This window comes from Aptenodytes patagonicus, chromosome 1, assembly GCF_965638725.1.
Source record: "Aptenodytes patagonicus chromosome 1, bAptPat1.pri.cur, whole genome shotgun sequence".
Taxonomy (NCBI): Eukaryota; Metazoa; Chordata; class Aves; order Sphenisciformes; family Spheniscidae; genus Aptenodytes; species Aptenodytes patagonicus.
Window position 1 is genome coordinate 79,568,801 of NC_134949.1, and position 18,589 is coordinate 79,587,389.

The 18,589-nt window shown below is 43.3% G+C and overlaps 1 protein-coding gene across 1 annotated transcript in view; it reads right to left on the minus strand.

Moving 5' to 3' along the window:
- PHF21B (PHD finger protein 21B) overlaps positions 1-8,976 on the minus strand; it is a 167,567-nt gene extending 158,591 nt beyond the window's left edge. The window contains exons 1-3 of the mRNA XM_076344142.1: positions 8,791-8,976; positions 8,131-8,163; positions 7,780-7,845 (exon numbers count right to left, since the gene is read on the minus strand). Of these exons, the coding sequence (XP_076200257.1) occupies positions 7,780-7,845; positions 8,131-8,163; positions 8,791-8,844 (153 nt within the window). The 5' untranslated portion in view covers positions 8,845-8,976. The remainder of the gene's footprint in view (positions 1-7,779; positions 7,846-8,130; positions 8,164-8,790) is intronic.
- Between the last annotated feature and the right edge of the window lie 9,613 nt (positions 8,977-18,589).

An 18,589-nucleotide genomic window follows, 5' to 3' on the forward strand; every position in this document is an offset into this window, starting at 1 on the left:
AAATGTTACTTGTCACTTCGTAACCTGCATCTCATATTAAATTCTGTATCACAGTCCCCAGTATGTATATATTTTTAATTACATTTTCAGGCTCATTTACATGCGCATATTGGCTTTCTGCCTGAATGATATCAAAGAGAAAGACCTTATGCTCACACCCAACCACACACGCACACACGCGAGCACATTTACACACAGAGACACTCGAGTCTCTACATTTCTGAGAATGGAAGCTTCTCTCGTCTTTCTCATTCTTAGAAAAGCTTCGGTTCGCCAATAAATCTTTAGGCAATCTTAACCGATTCAAAGCGCTTTAGAAAAACGGAAAAATTACAGAAAATGCAGGTTAATCTCTGCTGCATGTCAAAAGTATCAATGATTCTCACTTGACTCATGTTAATCAAAATGTAATAAACATTTTCACTCTCTGTAACCTTTTAAGATTTGTCATCAATAGCCGAGTTTGCGCAGAAAGGCTATTCCATTCCTTCTCTCTGGGTAAGAGGTAAGCTACATTACAAAGTACCAACACGATCAAGTTAAATCAATGTGGAAAGGAAAACGACCTATACACTATATAGATTTAACTTCTGTTTCAAGACTAATTGTATGCTTCTCTTGATTAAACGCAAGTAATCAGACAAACTTTCAGGTGAACACGCTGCTCTTGCCACAGCCTCAACGCCCAGGCTCTTAGGACTAAATTCCAACTCTGAAAATAAGATTGCCTCTCAAAAACTCAAATTAACACCACCCATCATACCTACAGAGTTCCCAGGTACTTATTGTTTTGATTTTACTGCAGCCGCATTTAGGGCCAGTTTACTTTCATTCAAGTCAAAAGGGTCATTTTGTACTTTAAACTCAGGCATATATTTAACCCCTCCATGGGTTAAAAAAAGAAGATACATCCTCCTATTTTTCCGCTGTCTCTGTATATTAACCAGAAGGGTCTGCCTGTACACGTGCAAAAAAGCCCTGTGGTACATATTAGATTTCAATAGATGCTTACTATTGGCAGTCGCAGGTTGTAGCTAGAACTAAGCCGCATCAGCAATTTCATATGACACTCTGGAAATTGCTACTACATAACAATAAGCAGCTGATTCAAAAAAGAGGGGGGGGGGGAGAAAGCATGTTTAAGGAAGTACATTTTGGCTCAAGAAGAACATTTCCAAATAAAAAAGTAGTACCACCTTAAGTTAAAAAAAAAAAAAAGATATACGTACATTTATATACATGCATATAAGGGAAGTGTGTTTAAGGTGATTCAACAATGAGGATTGGATAGACCAAATATGAGTCTGTTAGGTTGAAATAACTGTCTACTTTAATGGCAGAAAGACAAATTTGCATTTCAATTAGTCCAATTCTTTTTTTGTTCTTCTTTGTTCTTATCTTAAACTTGCAGCCCATTTTTACACTTCCCTTACCTCCAACCACTCTGTGTGTACAAATTGCCCTCTTTGACATCGTGGCCACACATACACCATTTACCACGGCCTTGTCTTATTGATTTGCAAACTTCTACCCTTTAACTCTATTGATTAGAAATTGTGTTGATGCTTCAGATTTTGTTTTGGGGGGTGGAGGGGAGAGGGAGGTATCATTTTATAATCAAGTACGAAAATACTGCATATTTATCTTTGATCACAAAGTGAAAGGCATAGAGGGAAAAGTTAAAAGTAACTCTGTATTAACGGGCCTTTATACGCCTTCATGCTTTCAACTTGAAAATCAAATCTGGAATGAGATGAAAAGGGATTTTCTCTACTCGAACATACCAGAAGGGTTTAGAGTGATGCAGTATCCCATTGGAAATGTGATTTAAAACCACCATTCAAAACGCCGTCTCTAGTGTTATGCTATGGAAAGAAGACATTTAGAGACATATTCTCCTTTTCTTCCACAAGCAGAATGAGTCAGTGGGCCAGATCCTGAAGCAAGGTGAACTGGTATGAACATCGGACACGATACACTGTTCTGGATGAGCTGCACACACAGCATGAACCAGTGGAGAATCTGTTCCATTAAACCAGAGCTCTGGACAAAGACTCCTGCAGAAGCACCGCTTTTAACTGTCCAAGCGTCTACTAAAAAATTAAAACAAATTCTAACTCCAAGATGTAGAGTTCCTATGCAGAACTAAAGTTTCTTTGAAAGGGTCTCCCTACCAAAGTATCGTGCACATCTGAACAAATATCTGTTTGCTGCAAGTATAAATTAGATATTTTACAATGTGTAACAGGTAGCAAGTACCGTTAGTGTAAAACCAGAAGTGAAATAAAAAGGTATTGTTGGCATAATTCCTTCTTCTGAATAGACAAAGGCATTGTAAGGAAAAAATTGCTAAATCACAGGGATAATCATCATAGCCAGCTCCTCTAATGAGGCATCATGGGATTACTGGAGTTATTATAAGAGTCATCTTATTGAAGAAATTCAAAGTTAATTGAAATCAATTGTACTGTTCTGACAGCAGGTGTTTTAAGTGGCTAAAATATCAAAGTGAACTCTTTAAAATGGTTAGAATGAATGTAACGTTCACTTTTCAACTCTTAGCCCTGCCAAGTGATATACTGTACTAGTACAGAAAAGTGTAGAGTCAAAGAAAAATGCTAGAATGAAATAGCATTTCACATGCCAGTCAAGCAGCTACCAAACAAAAGGTGGTTCTAACCTCCTCCAGTACACATTTTCATTACGGATGTGCAATTTCCATGAATCCTATAAGGGCAGCCTAATGGAAAGCAGAAAGCCACAAGTATACATATTTCCATTGTGTTTCACCTCTAATAAAATGTTCTTTATTACCCTTTTTCCCCAATATGAACAGGGAATCTCAATATGGTATTACCGAGAGCACAAACACAATGCTAGGATTGCCGTTATGCAAACTATATTCCCAAGTTTCTCCTCCAAGGAGCTGAAAGTAAATTCTTCCCTAGTTTTGTCACTTTTTCTACAGATGGCAAAGCAACCAATAAATTACTAGCTGATTCTAGCAAAAAAAAAAAAAAAAAAAAAAAGGAACTGAAGCTTTCTGAATCTTTACTTTGATCCAGTAAGTTCATCTGATTCTGCAGTAGTTGTTCAGGTTTCCCAGCAAAGTCAGCGGGACCTCAATGTGCGGAAGAACTGCAAAGTCAAGCCCATATTTAATACCAGTTGTCTTTGTGTTTAAAGACTTGACGCAGTGATTGAAAAGTTTAATACTTCAACTGGGAGCTCATCACCCTGTCTCCCTTGACTTCAGCGAGTGCTCAATAAGGTCCTTCGAACCAAATTCTGCTGGGATGAACATACATAGACGCAATTCTTGCCACAACAAACAGGAGTGCCGTGTGTACCTTGGGACGGAGTTTCACATTAGGTTCAACATGATTTGGAAATGCCTTTCAGGTTTTACCTCCGTTTTCACTGAAGCTTATAACCCTTATTTTACTTCAACAATTTTGAAAGTACCCAACCATATGAAATACTGAGCTTTGGCAAATGTCAATAATTTCCTCTTTAACATGTGTAAACAATGCTGCCATTTCCAGGCACAGCGCAGCATGAATTTCAACAAACTGAAAAAAACGCTTCCTCCTTTTCCCCAAAACAAAGATACAACATCAGTGAAACCAGACATCTTGAGCTAAATCGTTTCCAACAACTTGTGTAAGAACTGTACTTAAATTTTAAGAAGAGTAACACTTTCCACAAACAGGCTTTGCTGGTGATCACCACAGGCAAAATACAGTCAGCGATTTAATTTCAGATATGCTACCCAAAAATACAAACCAGCAATAACACAGGCTGGGAGAGTCTGCCTGAAACTAATGTTGATTTTCTGCATAGATAGTAAATTATGGTAAAGAAATGAGGCAGTGCACAAGCGAATGGCATATACATAATGTCTTTCAGGAAGACATATTTTTATTACTGCGCTCCAGGACAGGCTGTCTGAATTCAGAGTTCATCGCAGTTGAAAATATAGTAGCCCACACATGCTCATTGTTAATTTTTAAGACCTGGCTTACCACCTAATAATTATGTCAGTAACAAGTAACTTCCGACTGGAGGTTAAAGGTCTGTTTATTTGTTTATCTTGATCTATTAATTAATAAGAGACAACTTTCTAAAATTAAAAGACCCTTAATGACTCTTTAAGGACACAAAGAAAGCAAGAAACACAGGCAGCAGAGCACCTCTGGTGTGCTTTTAAGGCCAATGCTGGCTCTTATGATAGCTCTTTTATTTACATATAAATGCTTGTTGCTTGACAATTTAGATAAAAATGTTACCGCTGCTCTGCATGTGCTGTAGATTGAAGGTGTAAAACCACTGGACCAACTAATGGAGTCTTCACACATCATATCTTGTTAAAGAAGAGGTAACCCACTCTCAAATGCTATTACAATTCATCAAAACTATAGTATACAAAAGACACACTTCTAACAAAAGCCCAACTTTTGTCTTTCTGAGTAGGATGCCAAATTAACTATTGATTGGAGCTGCACCATTTCAACAATGAAAATGATGGCTCCACAGTACTTATTTGAAAACACTGGGAAAATATTAAAACTACACTTAATTCCATATTTCTCTAAGACACCAACATAAAAGAAACATCGATGACTGGCCAGGGATCTTTAATTAGGTTGCAACTTAAAATCCAACTGTGCATAAAAGTCTACGTTATACATTTACCTCATGCAGCAAAAGTTGAGTTTGTCATTCAGTTCTTTCCGTCATTATTTGTAACTTTCAAGAAAGGGAAATATTGCCACAAATGGCAACGGCTACAATGGAAAACGGATGAATAGGGGTACTGAAAGATAACACGCACTCCTGCTATATTTCTAACAGATGTGGATGATGTGATCATCCATTCATTTTACTATCTGTTTCATCATCCACATGTGCAGTTTAATTGAAATGCGATTTTAGCATCTTTTGTATTCAGTGCATGCACAATCAAAGGTATACATTATTGAATTATGAATTAGTTGTGCCTAAACAAATCTTCAGGGTGGCAAGGAGGGAAGGAATGTAAATACATATGTAAAAAATAACCTCCCTGCTTACACTGCCTACTTAAGTTTACATCAGTGTTTTGGTATAGCCACAAAAGTGAGAGCTTGAAACCACTAAATGGCTCCAACATTAGTCTATCTAATGTCTCAGTAGCCTTCAGTGCACCTTCTTCATGCCCTCAAGGACCGACAGTTCATTTATAAGCCATTACCTAAGGAGCGACTACTAATTATAGCGAGTCTGCAAAGTTACACGATGGTTTTGTGACTTGGTCAAAGGCTAAGACCTCCAAACTCATTTCACTTGTGACCCAAGAAAGATTTCAGTTTAGACCTCCAGAGGTGGCAGTCTGGAGCAAGAGGACACCACATCACCAGCTAGTCTCTTATTTATAAGCCCTTGTTGCACAGGATGTTGAAATCAGTAAGAGAAATCTAAAGCTAGGTTTTTGCCTAAAAATAGTAGGTTTCCCGCTAGGCCAAATTTGCCGTTTACAGAATTTTAGTATTTTATGTTTAATTACCTCACAGTTTATAGACTTATTTTTAAGATTATGAGAAGGGCAAGTCATAAATATACGATGATTGTTTACTAGTTAGTTTGGATTATACATAAATATGTTGTGCGAGCTTAGCAAAAACCTTTTTCACCAAGCTGAATCAGAACATTCAAACTGTATTTTCAAGTGTGTCTCTCTGCCTTATCTAAATTCCAACGTGACACGTAATAAATAGCTTCTCATTTACTATCATCATAAAAATTTAAACAGCCTTGAAATAGTTGCTACAATACAGGGGAAGATGATCAGATGTATGTTCTAAATACCCACTTAGAACAGTAAAACTATTTCGATATTGAAGAAAGAACACATAAAGATGCATTGTTGCAGTAAAGGCTGTTACCTTGTTTAAAAAAAAAAAATCTTCTACTCACTGTAGTAGTATTAGAGTCAACAACTTGCTGTTTTACACTGCGAAAAAGGACTAACAGCCCTTAGCTATCATGTGGTGTCAGATTTGCTTTAAAAAAGAAAGTATCTGATTTGATTCTATACAGTGATTAAACATCTTTGTGCTCTGCTGAGTAGGGTATTCTATCCCCTCCCCCCTCCAAAAATGGCATCAAAGCAATCAAAATGGTAATGTTCAGCATGAATGGGGCCCCATCCCCCACCTTCAAACTCTGCAGACTTTTCTCCATGTTAGAAGAAACCAACACCCCTTCCTCACAAAATGGAAGCTTCCACTACCAAATTGAGAGTGCTGACAAATTCTGATTACAATAAACTGGGAGGAAAAGGGTGGCAGAAAATCACCATCACCTATGGGCACAGATTATATATGCACAGACCACTTTTCAACTTTAACCGCAACTCCAGCAAAACAAAACAAAACAAGTCAGAAAAGGAAGGGAGAAAAGGGGTGGACTCGCACGCCTGCCCCCTGCCCCCTGCCCCTCTCCCCGGAGGTCCCTCGCCGGGAGGGAGGCGGCGGCGGCGGCGGCTTCGGGGCCGGCAGCCCGGCGCCCCGCGGGCGCTGTCCCCGGCCCTGGTGCTGAAAGGGCCGCTGCATTCCGGAGGAACCGCGCTCGCTCCCGCCGCCGGCGGGGCCGGGAGCCGAGGGACGGGGAGGGGAGCTCAGCGCCGCCGCGCCGGCCCCCCGGGGAGGGGGGGTGGGCATGAGGGTCAGGGGGGTGGAGAGGGAAAGTTCACCCCCGGGGGGGGCTCAAGCCGGCAGACCTCCTGCTGGCTTTGTCAACTGCCCCTGCTGCACTGGAAGTCCTGAAAGTGGGGACAGGGGCCCGGGGAGGGGGGGGCGGGGGGGGGGGGGGATAGTTCGGTGAGAGCGAGTGAGCGGGCGTGAGTGTGCGCCCGGCGGCGGCGGCCGCTGTCCGCGGTGCTGAAAGCCCGCCGCCCCCCGCCGCGCCCGGCAACTTTCCTCCCGGGGGGGGTGGGGGGGTACGGGGGGTGGGGGGAGCGGGTCACGGGCGGAGCAGCGGGCCCGGGGGTCACTCGGCACGAAAAGAGAGATGAGAAAGTTTGGGGAGGGCAGGGGGGAGAGGGAGGGGGAGGGAGGAAGGAAGGTTTCTGGTTTGTTTTGTTCCCCTCCTCCGGGTTTCTTTTCTTCCCCCCCCCCCTCTCCGGCAGCTGAAACAGGTTAATCTGTTTTTATTCGTATTTTTGGAAGGGGGAAAAAAGTGAAAGTGCCTAAGTGAACTCGAATCAAAAGCTAACACGTCAGATCAGACCAAAGGAAGAGAAAGGCAAGTGGGGAGGAAAAAAAAAAAAAAAAAAAAGAAGAAGAAAAGAAATAAAATAAAGTGATCGATAAAAATCAGTTTTGTAATCAAACCCAGAAATGGCTCCGAACTGGGCTCCAGCCTCCTCCCTCCCAACTCTTGCTCTGCACATTACACGGAAGTGCACAAAGTAGCCCAAGACAGGAGAATTTTCCATATTCCTAAAACATGTCGACCAACTCAAAATGGACGCCTCATTTTTTTTTTTTTTTACGTTTTAACTACTGCTTATCTTTTTACTACTAGTACTAAAATCATTCTTCCCCCCAGCAAGATATCCGAGAATCCGACCTCATTTTGAAAACATGCATTTTCTTACTTTACGCTTAGGAAAATGGATGTTATATTCTCTGCTGTCGGCATTTTTCAGCTAACGCAGACACTTTTCGGATGTTTAGAAAGTGCATTGTAAAAAACAAGAAGAAAAACCAAACACAACTGAATCGATCTGTTCCTTACTTGTTTCTCATTAAGAGCTGCTATTCTTGATTGCCTTTCATGGATTTGTTTCTTAAGATCCCCGTTCTGCAAAAACGGCAATAAGATGCATATTAAAGGCAAAGTGTAAACTAACCCCTGTAATGAATAAACTTGCGATCTAGAAATTGTTCAAAGGCAAAACCGTTCCACCAAAGCCGTACGAAAGCATGCACACACAAAACACCCTCCTTAGTAAGAAAGCTCAGTGCAGACTACAAAATGAGATCTCTTACTGATAAAGTTTCTCATCCTGCTGTCCCAGCACAACTGCGCTTATTACAGCAGGGATAAAATACTGAAGAAGAGGAAAAAAAAAAGATCTGCATTTACCTGTGGATCTTGCTTCATCTGTGCAACTAGTTTCTATAAAAAAAAAAAAAAAAAATCACCCCCAAAAAAGGAGGAATTAGAAACTGTTTCAAGTTTAATGGATTTTTTTAAATGTATGTATGTGTGTGGACGGGGGAGGGAGGGGGGTAAGGAACAAAGAGGCAAGTAAACACTGCGAGTCAGTTTCAAGCAAAGCTCATAAATATTCAAGTCTCGTCCTAATCTCTCCAACACACACACACACACACACACACTCGCGCACACACACTCACTCACACTCACGCACATACACACACACACACTCACACAAGCACCGACCGCAAGGCTAACTCCGCATCCCCACAACACACACACACACAAAAAAACTCAGCCAAACAAGCCGCAAAACTACTTTGGCGAAGTGCTCGCCATTGCCGCGGGGGGCCGGGGGGGGCCCGGGGGGGGGCCCCCGCCGCAGCCCCGGCCTCCCCCGCCGCCCCGGCCGCGGCCCCGGCCCCGCTCCCCCCCCCCCCCCCCCTTGATCGATAGACCCTGCGACAAGAAGCAAAGGCTACTTGATAAGCATGCAACACTGGCTCCCTTCCGATCCTCCTCTCCCTCTAAAAGGCACCGGGGATAGAAAAGCATTTTTTATTTGCTTATTATTTTATTTTTTTTTACCTGATGACACTGGATTTCCACTTTTAACGCCTCTTGCAAGCTGTGTAGCTCCATCCCTGCAACTTGCCAGGCACTTTCCTGCCACTTTCAGATCCGAATGAAGTTTTTTTGTTTGTTTGTTTGGTTTGGTTTTTGGTTTGGTTTTGTTTGGCTTGCTTTTTTTTTTTTTTTTTGCTCCCTTTCTTTTCGCTTTTTTTTTTTTTTGGCTTTTTTTTTTTTTCTCTCTCTCTCTCGCTTTTTGCAACCGACCCGCCAGCCAGTCAGGCAGCCACCCCTCCCTCCACGGAAAGAAAAAGGAAAAAAAAAAAAAAAAAAAGGAATTAAAAAAAAAAAGGAAGGAAAGAAAGAAAGGCCAGGAAAAATTAAAAAGAAAAAAGGAATGGCAGTAACAATAACAGTAATATTAAAAAAAAAAAGCGACAACAACAATCGAAAGAAACAACTACTCAGTCTGCAAAGCAAGTTCTTTGCCTCTTTGCTGGGGACACAGACTCATCACTCACTTTCCGCCAAAGTAGGGGGGCCCCTCCCCCCGCGCCCCCGCCCGCGCGCCCCCCGCGCCCCCCCCCCCCGCCGCCCCCGCTCCGCCCCGCAGCCGTTCCGCCGCCTCCCGCCGCCCCGCCGCCCCCGCCAATGGGGACGGCAAGAGCTGAAAACGGGAGGGACTATATTTCCTCGGAGTGCGCGCCTTGATTTCACTTTGCCTGGGGAAAAAGTTGTGCCTCGGCTGCAATGCTAATTCGGCGGTGCCCGGATGGAGCGGGGGGGGGGGAGGGGGGCGGTGGGGAGAGAGGGGAGGAGCGGGGGGAGTGAAGGCTTGCGGCCCGCGCATGCGCCCTGCCGCCGCCGCCGCCGCGGTAGGCGAGAGAACAACAAAGTGCCGGCGCGAGCGCGCGCGCGCGCTGCCCGGCGCGAGCGCCCGCGGGGAGAGGGGCGGGGCGAGGGCGGAGGCGCGGGCCGGGGCGGAGGAGGGGTCGACTCTCTCTGCCCCCCCCCCCCCCTCCCCCCCAGTCGTCGCCTCAGGGCGGGCGCCGCTGCCGGGGCTTCTCCGTGGCGGGGTAGCACGGCCTTCCCGCCCCGCGCCCGTGGGTGCCCGCTGGGGGCCGCCTTGGGGCGGGGGAGGGGACCCCTCCGAAGGGAACCCCCCTCCCAGCTTGGCGAGAGGCAGGTCCCAACGGCTGAGGAGGGGGAAGTTTCTTCCAGTTCCCCCCCCCTCCCCCGCCATCTTCTGCGCGCGCTCCCGTCCTGCTTCTCCCCGCTCTCTGCTCCCCTTCTCCCGTTGCTGGACCTCCTCTCCCCTTCCCCGCCGGCACGGGGTTAGCTGCCAGCCGCGGCAGCCCGCGAAGCCGTTCCTCACCCCGTCCCGCCACAGGCCGGTGGCGCCTCCCCCTGCCGCTACCGGGACTGCCCGGCGGCGAGCCGTCGGTAGGGGCTGTGAGGGATCCCTGCCCGCCCCCTGGGCGGCTGCGCGGCGCTGCCCCGCGGAGGGGCCCCTCCAAAAAACTTCCCCCAACGGCCCGGGGTTCTGCCCCCCTCCCGGCGTCCCGGCAGTGCAGGGGAACCCGGGCCGTGCGTGCAACAACCGGCACCTACAGCAGGTACCGGCTTCGACACCCACTCGAACTTCGGCTTCACCCACTTCAACGCACAACTTCGGCCTGGCGTCAGGGCGGGTTACTCTCCCCTCGGCAGCGCATCACGTTTAAATTGTTCCCCGCTCACCCCACCCTCGGCCGCCTGCTCCTCACCAGAAGCAGCTGCTGTAGCCCTGGCTTGTGCAGAGCCCGCTGCTGGGGTGCTCGCATACCGAAACGGGATGTCGAACCTGAGCCACGTTAAAAAGCAGGCAAAGGATTTTTAGGGGAGCTAAAGTTTTCTGGTGGGCGAGTTGTTTTCAGGTCTGCAGCTAGCTGAGAGCACAAGCACCCGAACAGCGAGTTGCAACCGCTAAAGGGGAAAGGGACCTGTGGGACGCCCGGGCATGCGACCCGTTCAAACGAACCTGCTGCCGAGGGATGGCAACATGGAACCACGGCCTCAGTTTAGCCACGAAGTAACAGCAGCAAGACTTTAAACCGGCACAGAAGGGTTGGCTTCAGTGGATACTCCAGTTCAACCCAGTCAAGCCGCAGTTCCTCGGCTGTCAGTAACAGAGATGTGTGCCACCGGGTCACCCTGCACCACAGATGTGGTCTAGATCGGGTGCAGACAGAAACACATCACCTTTATGTTTATGTCAGTTTTGTTCCACAAATATGTGACCCAGCTTCAGGTCATATGGACAGACACTACCTGATCAGCGTCAAGCCTGCTGTCAATTTTTTAGATACATGTAGACCAGCAGCACAAATTTATACAAAGTCAGTGTTTTGCCATGTAGCTGCAGTATTTTCAATGCAGTAATAGGAGCTGTGCAGTTAGATGTGCTCTCAACTTGACGCATGGCCGGAGTGGGGTTGGAAGCCGAAAATAATGCTCAGAATAATTTTATTGATGACAGTCAAAATTTAGGGCACATTTTAACAAGCAGTTAGATGGTAGGGTGCTGGGGACAAGAACTTTAATGCATCCATATTCCCATTCCTGCAATGATTGAACGCTGATATTTTATTTAAACTGCACTAAAACATCAAGTTGAAACTCACCCTAAATGATTAGTCAGTATTTAAAACACCACTGTGCTCCAGATGTGCTTGGATGCCAATTTTAATAACTAATCTCAAAACTAATTAAAGACACCAAAACCAACTTACATCAACTACACTGTAATTAAAGCTGTTTTGAGATGTAACATGCCGGGAGTCCAAAATATTGTATCCAATTTTCATTAAACTTCTCAAACATACCCTGTCCAAACATAACGCAACTTCTTACATTAAAATCATGTAAAGATTCATAGTGAAATATTCTCAGTCTGCCAAAATTAGGAATAAAGACTAAATTGAAAATTTCTATTAGCCTTACAATTAAACAAATTATTTTAGAAAAGCCTTATTCAAGTTAGTAATGTTTGTTATGGTAACGGACTACATTTACAGCATTCGTTTAATGTCTGCACATGGCTTGAACAGGTCAAATCAAGAAGCTAGTTTCACTCTTTTTCTCAAGGTAATGTCTAAGTCTGTTTTGGTGTCGATTGAAAATATCGGAGGGGGTGTTTAATTCTCAATCAATAAAATGGCTTTGCTGTATGGGGAATTTTTAAAATCTAAACTCTACTCACATTTGTAAGGACAACTAAGTCAATCCTGCAGATACTGATGAATATGAACCTGTTTCAATGTAGAATCAGTGCAACTTCTTACAGGTTCTGTACAAAGGTATGTTGTAGTGCTAGACCCAATAAAAGTAGGGCTTTGCAAGGTACATAAACACCTGATAAGATCCGACATCTAAAGTAAGGTGTGTGAGTAGGCTAGGCTTCTAAGCAGTTATTCAGAAATTTAAAGTGGCTCTAAACAAGGTAACGAAGCATTTGAACTGACTTTTGAAAAAGGAAAGCCTGAAGGTTTTTGTAAATTGGGAGTGTTACCTTTGTAACCTCTGGTTATATCAGTGCAAAATCCTGTGAGTTCAGAATCAGGCCATCAAGTAAAACTGACTAAACTAGTCAAGTATGGTTTCTTCATGTATTAGTTATTAATTCATTGACATTACGCCGGTTGATTTGTTTTAATGCATATTTCATTGGTAGAGCAAAGAGACTTTTTCTCGGCATTATAAAATAGTCACTTGTTCATCAGAATAAAAATAGGAATTACTGTTAGCCTAACTTCTTGCAAAGAAATGTACAGTTTCATGAAGTGTACAATTTTATGACCTTACCTGCAAGGGGCGAGGTTTATTGTGTTGTCCTTCCCACATCAGTGAGATGCCAACAGGAAAAGTTCAGAAATTTGTTTCAATCTGCCCGCCATTCAAAAATTGGTTTATACGTCTACAATGCTATGATGGGTCACAGATTTTAATATAAATATAAATTATAAAACATAATGAAGTACATTGCTTTTCATTTATTGATACTGCTCATATTGTTCCTAGGGACGTTGTGTAAAATACATTAATCTGTCAAATACTTTTATGCAATAACATGCAGTCACCTATAAAAATGTTAACAGCTTTGTGCAATTTACTTGGAGATTATGGTGGCAAAAGTCATCCTGCTTGCTGGAGGGGCATGAGAGCTCAGTGAGCTTCCCTTCCACTTCGACATCTGCATAAGGGACACTTACAGTTTAGCTGGAAAATGCAAAGGGAATGGGAGACCAAGTAGAGCGGCAGGCAGCCTTGCAAGAGGGGTCTGCTTAAGCATGGAAATTTACGGTCGGTGCTAACCGAAAGAAGTCATGTTATATGTCATGTGATTAGACACATTTTTCATTGACCCCTGGAAAGATTATCCTTGCTCATATAAGTTGTGGAACTTCAGAAGTCCTCCAGAAGAAACTGTATCCTTCCTTTCTCCTCGCAGTGGAGATCATGTTCAGACCCTGAATGGGGACTTTTACACACAAAAATACTCTGCAGTCCTGGAGTAAAGGTGTGTGTTCTACAGTGAAATATAAATGTAACCTCTCTGTTGCCAAAAGTTTTGTTCATTTCTGTATGACGTTGTTTGGATGAATAAGGACCAAGAGGCCAATTTTACAAACACTTCTGCTCATGCAAAGCTTTATGCATGTGAATCAATTTGATAGTCCTTGGTAATGAAGTTACTTACGTGCACAAGCGTTTCTAAATCAGACCCTTTTCCTGCAAAAAGCTATTGCAGAAATGTATTTGACAGAATGACCTACCTTATAGGATTACCTAAAAATGCACAGTACAGTATCAATAGAAGACCAATAAGTGACACTTTTTGTGACAATATTTCCTGCATACAGAGACTCAGGACCAATCGTCGTATCAAGAACACAAGACACCCAAAAGTTCTTGCTTCTAATGCAGCTAATTACAGGTAGCCAGGAATCCAACACCTGGGAGTCGAATCTCACACTTCGAATCCCCACAAGAGGTGATGATGTTCCTCCCTTATCAGATACTATTACTGGTTCAGGAGAAGACTTGCAAAGCTACAAAGGAGAACAAGGTGCTTAATTGCTTTTGATAATGCCATATTTCTATCACAATTAACTTGGAAAATCCACGTCCGCACATACCCTTGTGTAATACGCTCCCCCTCTTTCCTACAAAGAGTGCTACAAAGACGTGGAGGAATAAAGTAGCGGTCAGTGATTTGTAAAGACAATCAATGGCTTTATTGCAAATTCCATGCACTTCAAATCCCACTTCCCAAACTGGCAAGGAAAAGTGTCTGAAGGTAATAAGATCATGGGCAGCTGAACAAGAAGGGAGCAGCTGCTCAACAGGGGCTGAATTGGGAAAGTACATGAAGTGAATGGCAATGTACCACGCAGGTTCATCTTTCTACAAGCCACTATCAGCTTTTCTGCAAGAGCAAGGACTCTTTCTGCACATGGGAATAGCCAGTGGTAATAAAACTTAGGAACCATCCAGGTAAGAAAAAAGAAGAACGGAGCTTGAAGCCCCGTTGAGAGGCTTAAGGTTAGCTGATCTATCCAAGACGTGTAGTTTGTCCTGTATTTTCTGGATACCTCCATCCTGCAATATGTTCTTTCCCCTTTTAAGATCATCTTGCCAGCTTAACTGAGAAGATGCTTTGGAGAACTGGAATTATCTTATGGAAGTAACTTTTTCCTCTTCCTGAAGTCAACTTAAGTGGGGACTAGAGACAATGGCTATGTCAGTGAGATTGAGAGATGTAGCCAGCTCTTGTGTTTGGTGGAAAAACCTTTGGGAGAGGCAAAGTGAATCAGGAAATTCATTAGTTCCCTGTGATTATCAGAGGGAAGGGATGTGAAGAACAATGAAATGCTGATGTCTAAGATACGCAGGAGGCTGCAACATTCATCTAAAGAGCTGATCCTCTAGGTTCGTTTCTACGTCTTTGACATCCTCACTGCCTCATTACCTGGAGTGCCCATATCCCCACAGTTCCTTCACCAGAGTTGCAAATCATTCACTCTTCACAGGTTCATAAGTTAGCCCTTCCATGCAGTTGCAAGAGGAATTGTGTCCTTTCTCTTCCTTTACTTGAGTAAAATCAGGGTCACAGGAGCAGAACTTATTCTCCTTCGATTGCTTCTGCATCATGCTTTTGAAAGCTGAGAGGACCCCAACTATTAATGACGCATTGTTAGACAACAACAACGTCAGACTGCATTTCAATTCCTGTGGAGATTCAGCGTGGGAACAAAGAGCTTACCCTACCAACCATGATAAAGACCTCTGCTGAACTTTGGCAACCCCCACTCAACAGGAATTCCTCAAGCTATTATTCCCTTTCTGGGACTGCAGACTGCGTTCTGCAACTTTCTTCCTCATCTTGTTGTCGTCTTTGGTTCTTTTTCAGCACCCTTTCAATTCCCTCCAGCTGCTGCTCAAGTCACATACGCTATCCAACCTGATCCTGCTCCCTCAGATGGTTCTGGAAGTACAATCATACGGCAGCATCAGGTGCCTGCAGATGAGGCAAGCATTTAAGATACTTCAGCATGTCTCCAGTAGTGGTCTGATATCTAGTGATCTTCTGTCAATACAGACAAATCATTTCACCTACTCCCTTCCCCATCGCCTGCCAGAAAATCCTTGACTCCAGATAACATTTATTCCTCTAAGGTAGAATGGAAGAGAAGCAGCAAATCAGCATCTTACCAGATTTCTCACACTGTTGATTATAACTATGTAATTTTCTCATTTATGAACTATATGATGTAATGGAGAGTATTACATTTGGAGATAATCTGAAGTTTGGAGGGAATGTTAAAGGATAGGATGAGAGTTCAGAATGATTGTGATGAATTGGAGAAATGGTCTGGAAAAGTAATCTGCGGTTCCATATGAACAAGTGTTAGAGATTAAATTTAGGGAGATATAATCAATGTCACAAACACAGAGATAGGAACTAACTGCTTAGATAGTGGTTCTGCAGGAAAGGGATTTGAGTTTATAATGGATCACAAGCTGAATGAGAGTCAAAAATGTCACGTTGTTGCAAAAAGGGCTGAGATGCCCTTTTTGTGGGCGGAGTGAAGGAGTGAAGTCATTAAGAGACATGAAGTGATCCTTCTGCTCTACTCAGCACTGGCAAAGCCTCAGCTGGACAACTATGTCCAATTTTGAGTACCACACTTCAAGAAACATGTGGCTGAATTGGAGAGAAAGCAGAGGACATTAGTAAGAGCAATCAGAGGTCTGGAGAATCTGCAAAGAAAGAGTTAGTCAAAAGCTTAGAGTTACTTAGGCTAGCAGGAGGATGGGGAGAGACATATTAACAGTCTTCGGACATATGAAAAGAGGAAGGGAATAACTGGTTCTTCTCATCCGGGGGGAGAGAACAGGAAGCGTTAGATTTACATTGCAGTAAGGGAGATTCAGAGTAAACGTTACGAAAAACATATCTAAAGGCAGAAGTAGATAATGCTGGTACACATTCCCTTTGGAGATGCTGGAATCGTATGTATTGGAGATCTCTAAGAAGAGGTTAAACAAACAACCTCCAGAAAGGATAGGAGTATTGTTTGATACTCTCTTGGAGGAATGGGAGAGGCAAGATGACCTCTTAAGACCTTTTCTGGACCAGTATGATATTATCCCTCTGATAATACAGCTGATGCACCATATTAGGATACCCTAAATTGCATCTACTACCTTCTTCCTCACAGGGTTCCTCCTGTTGATACTCAGCTGTCCTGTCTTATGTTTCACTCTCTAACTGGCCACACACGACTCTTATTCCCAGTTACCAATTACAATAGATATTAACCTTATGCCTTGCAACCTATTGCTTCTGTTGTTAAAGCATCATAAACCTAAACTTCCCATTGATTGCTTGAATAGCAAAAGGAGAAAAAAAGTGATTTCCTCTGTCCATATTCCACTTACCAGGATTTTTAGACTTCCAGTCACCTTCACCGGGGGGGGGGGGGGAGGGGTGTAAAAGAAAGAGAACAGACACATTTTCTTTGTAATAATTCCAAATGTAAAACACAACTTGAAAGAAGTATCAAGATTTTTCTGAACATGTTCATCCTCTTGCTTTACTTTTTCCATATGCACAGAAATGATTTACGCATACTGACTTCTCAGAAATACTCTTAGTATCAGTTAGGACAAGCACAAGATCCTTCCTAACTCGAAGACTCTAGAGGCTAGTAGATATGAACACACTCTCCTGGCTTTCTTTGTGAGAGAAGGGTCACATCAAAAACTGTAGAAGCTACAGTATCAGTATAACAGAAGACAGCATGTTGCTTTAGGGTATTGTCATAATCTAAAAGCAGATATGCAGCAATTTTAGAGTGCAACCAAAAGACACTTTGGCCTGTCTCTAAAAGTTACTTCTACAAAACTGGCATCCACAATGGAACACCTTGAGGCTTTTCCACAGTCTTTGTCCTATCATTATAAGGGCAAATCTCCTTACCCTTGCTCTAGCGAGGCATTCAGGATTTGACTCGTGGGATTTTTCTGTCATGCTACATTCATTCATATCAGCTGCATCCCGGTTCTGGAACACAGATTTCCTCAACACAGAAGGTTTGGGGGCCCAGAAGACCAGGTGTAAAACACGAGGTGTTTGAAGGCTCAGGTGTAAAGGTATTTACACCTCTGACTTGGATCCCAAGCCACTTTAGAAGTCTGACTCCTCCTGCAAAGCACCAATTTGTTTGATTTCAGAAGATGTTAGGTGCCCATATACCTTTAAAGTCTGGCTTTTCCCTTGAGGCAGGAGCTCTTCATCTTGTAGTCTCAAGTCCATTGTTTGCAATTAAATGGTCTCCTTTCCATTATCAGCTCTAAGCATTTCTCTAGTTATAACACTGTCCCTTGTTCTCCCATTGTGTTATAAGCGCTTTCCTGTTCTGCCTTTCATCCTGTCCTTCCATCTCTCTCTTCTATTTCCCCTGATTTTTCCCAGCTATCTCATTTTAGCCTTCTATCTGGATCACAGGATCAGACCTACCAAGCAGACTATGAATCTCAAGGTAGGATGAAATTCTATTCTATGTGCAGACAACTCTTACTGACTTCAGTGGAAAATGCCTGATTACATCTGCAGAAAAGATTTGGCCCTTTAAATGCAAAATGCCACCAGTATTTTTATGCATTTGACAAACTACCAATGGGTTACATGACAGTGTAAATTATCAGCTGGGCTTTTGCTTTCATTTCAGTCCTTGGAAAGTCCCTCCCTGTGTTGTCATACCCACTTCTGAAAAATGCAGACATTCCAATGCAAGAAAAAAAATCTATTAAAATAAAAACTTTTGTCATATTTGCAAGTCTCAGCAGCACTGCCCCCACGCTGTTTTTACGAAAAACAGCTGCATCAGTAAGTGTAACATGGAACTTCAGGTAAAAGGGGTAAACAATACGTTTCTCTCTCTTGTCAGGAATGATCATGAAGAATTGACTTAAGTTCTGTCACTCATCCCCCCAAAATCACAAGCTAGGCACACACTCCTTATTTGGGGGCAAAAAGATAAAGTCAGCTCCATTCTTTACCCAATTCCTTTTTATTCTAAATACCAGACTTAGTTTTTTTATGCTGCTTCTCACATATCACATATCACATACTACTCTACAGTGCCTGGTAAAGGAAACGAGCTGCTTTTTGGAAGCATGATTCCTCATAGGGGATTTTTGTATTCATTTTCCCTGGGAAGAGTTAAAACAATAGTTCTCTTCTCAGTTGATTTTTTTTTTTGTTTTGAAA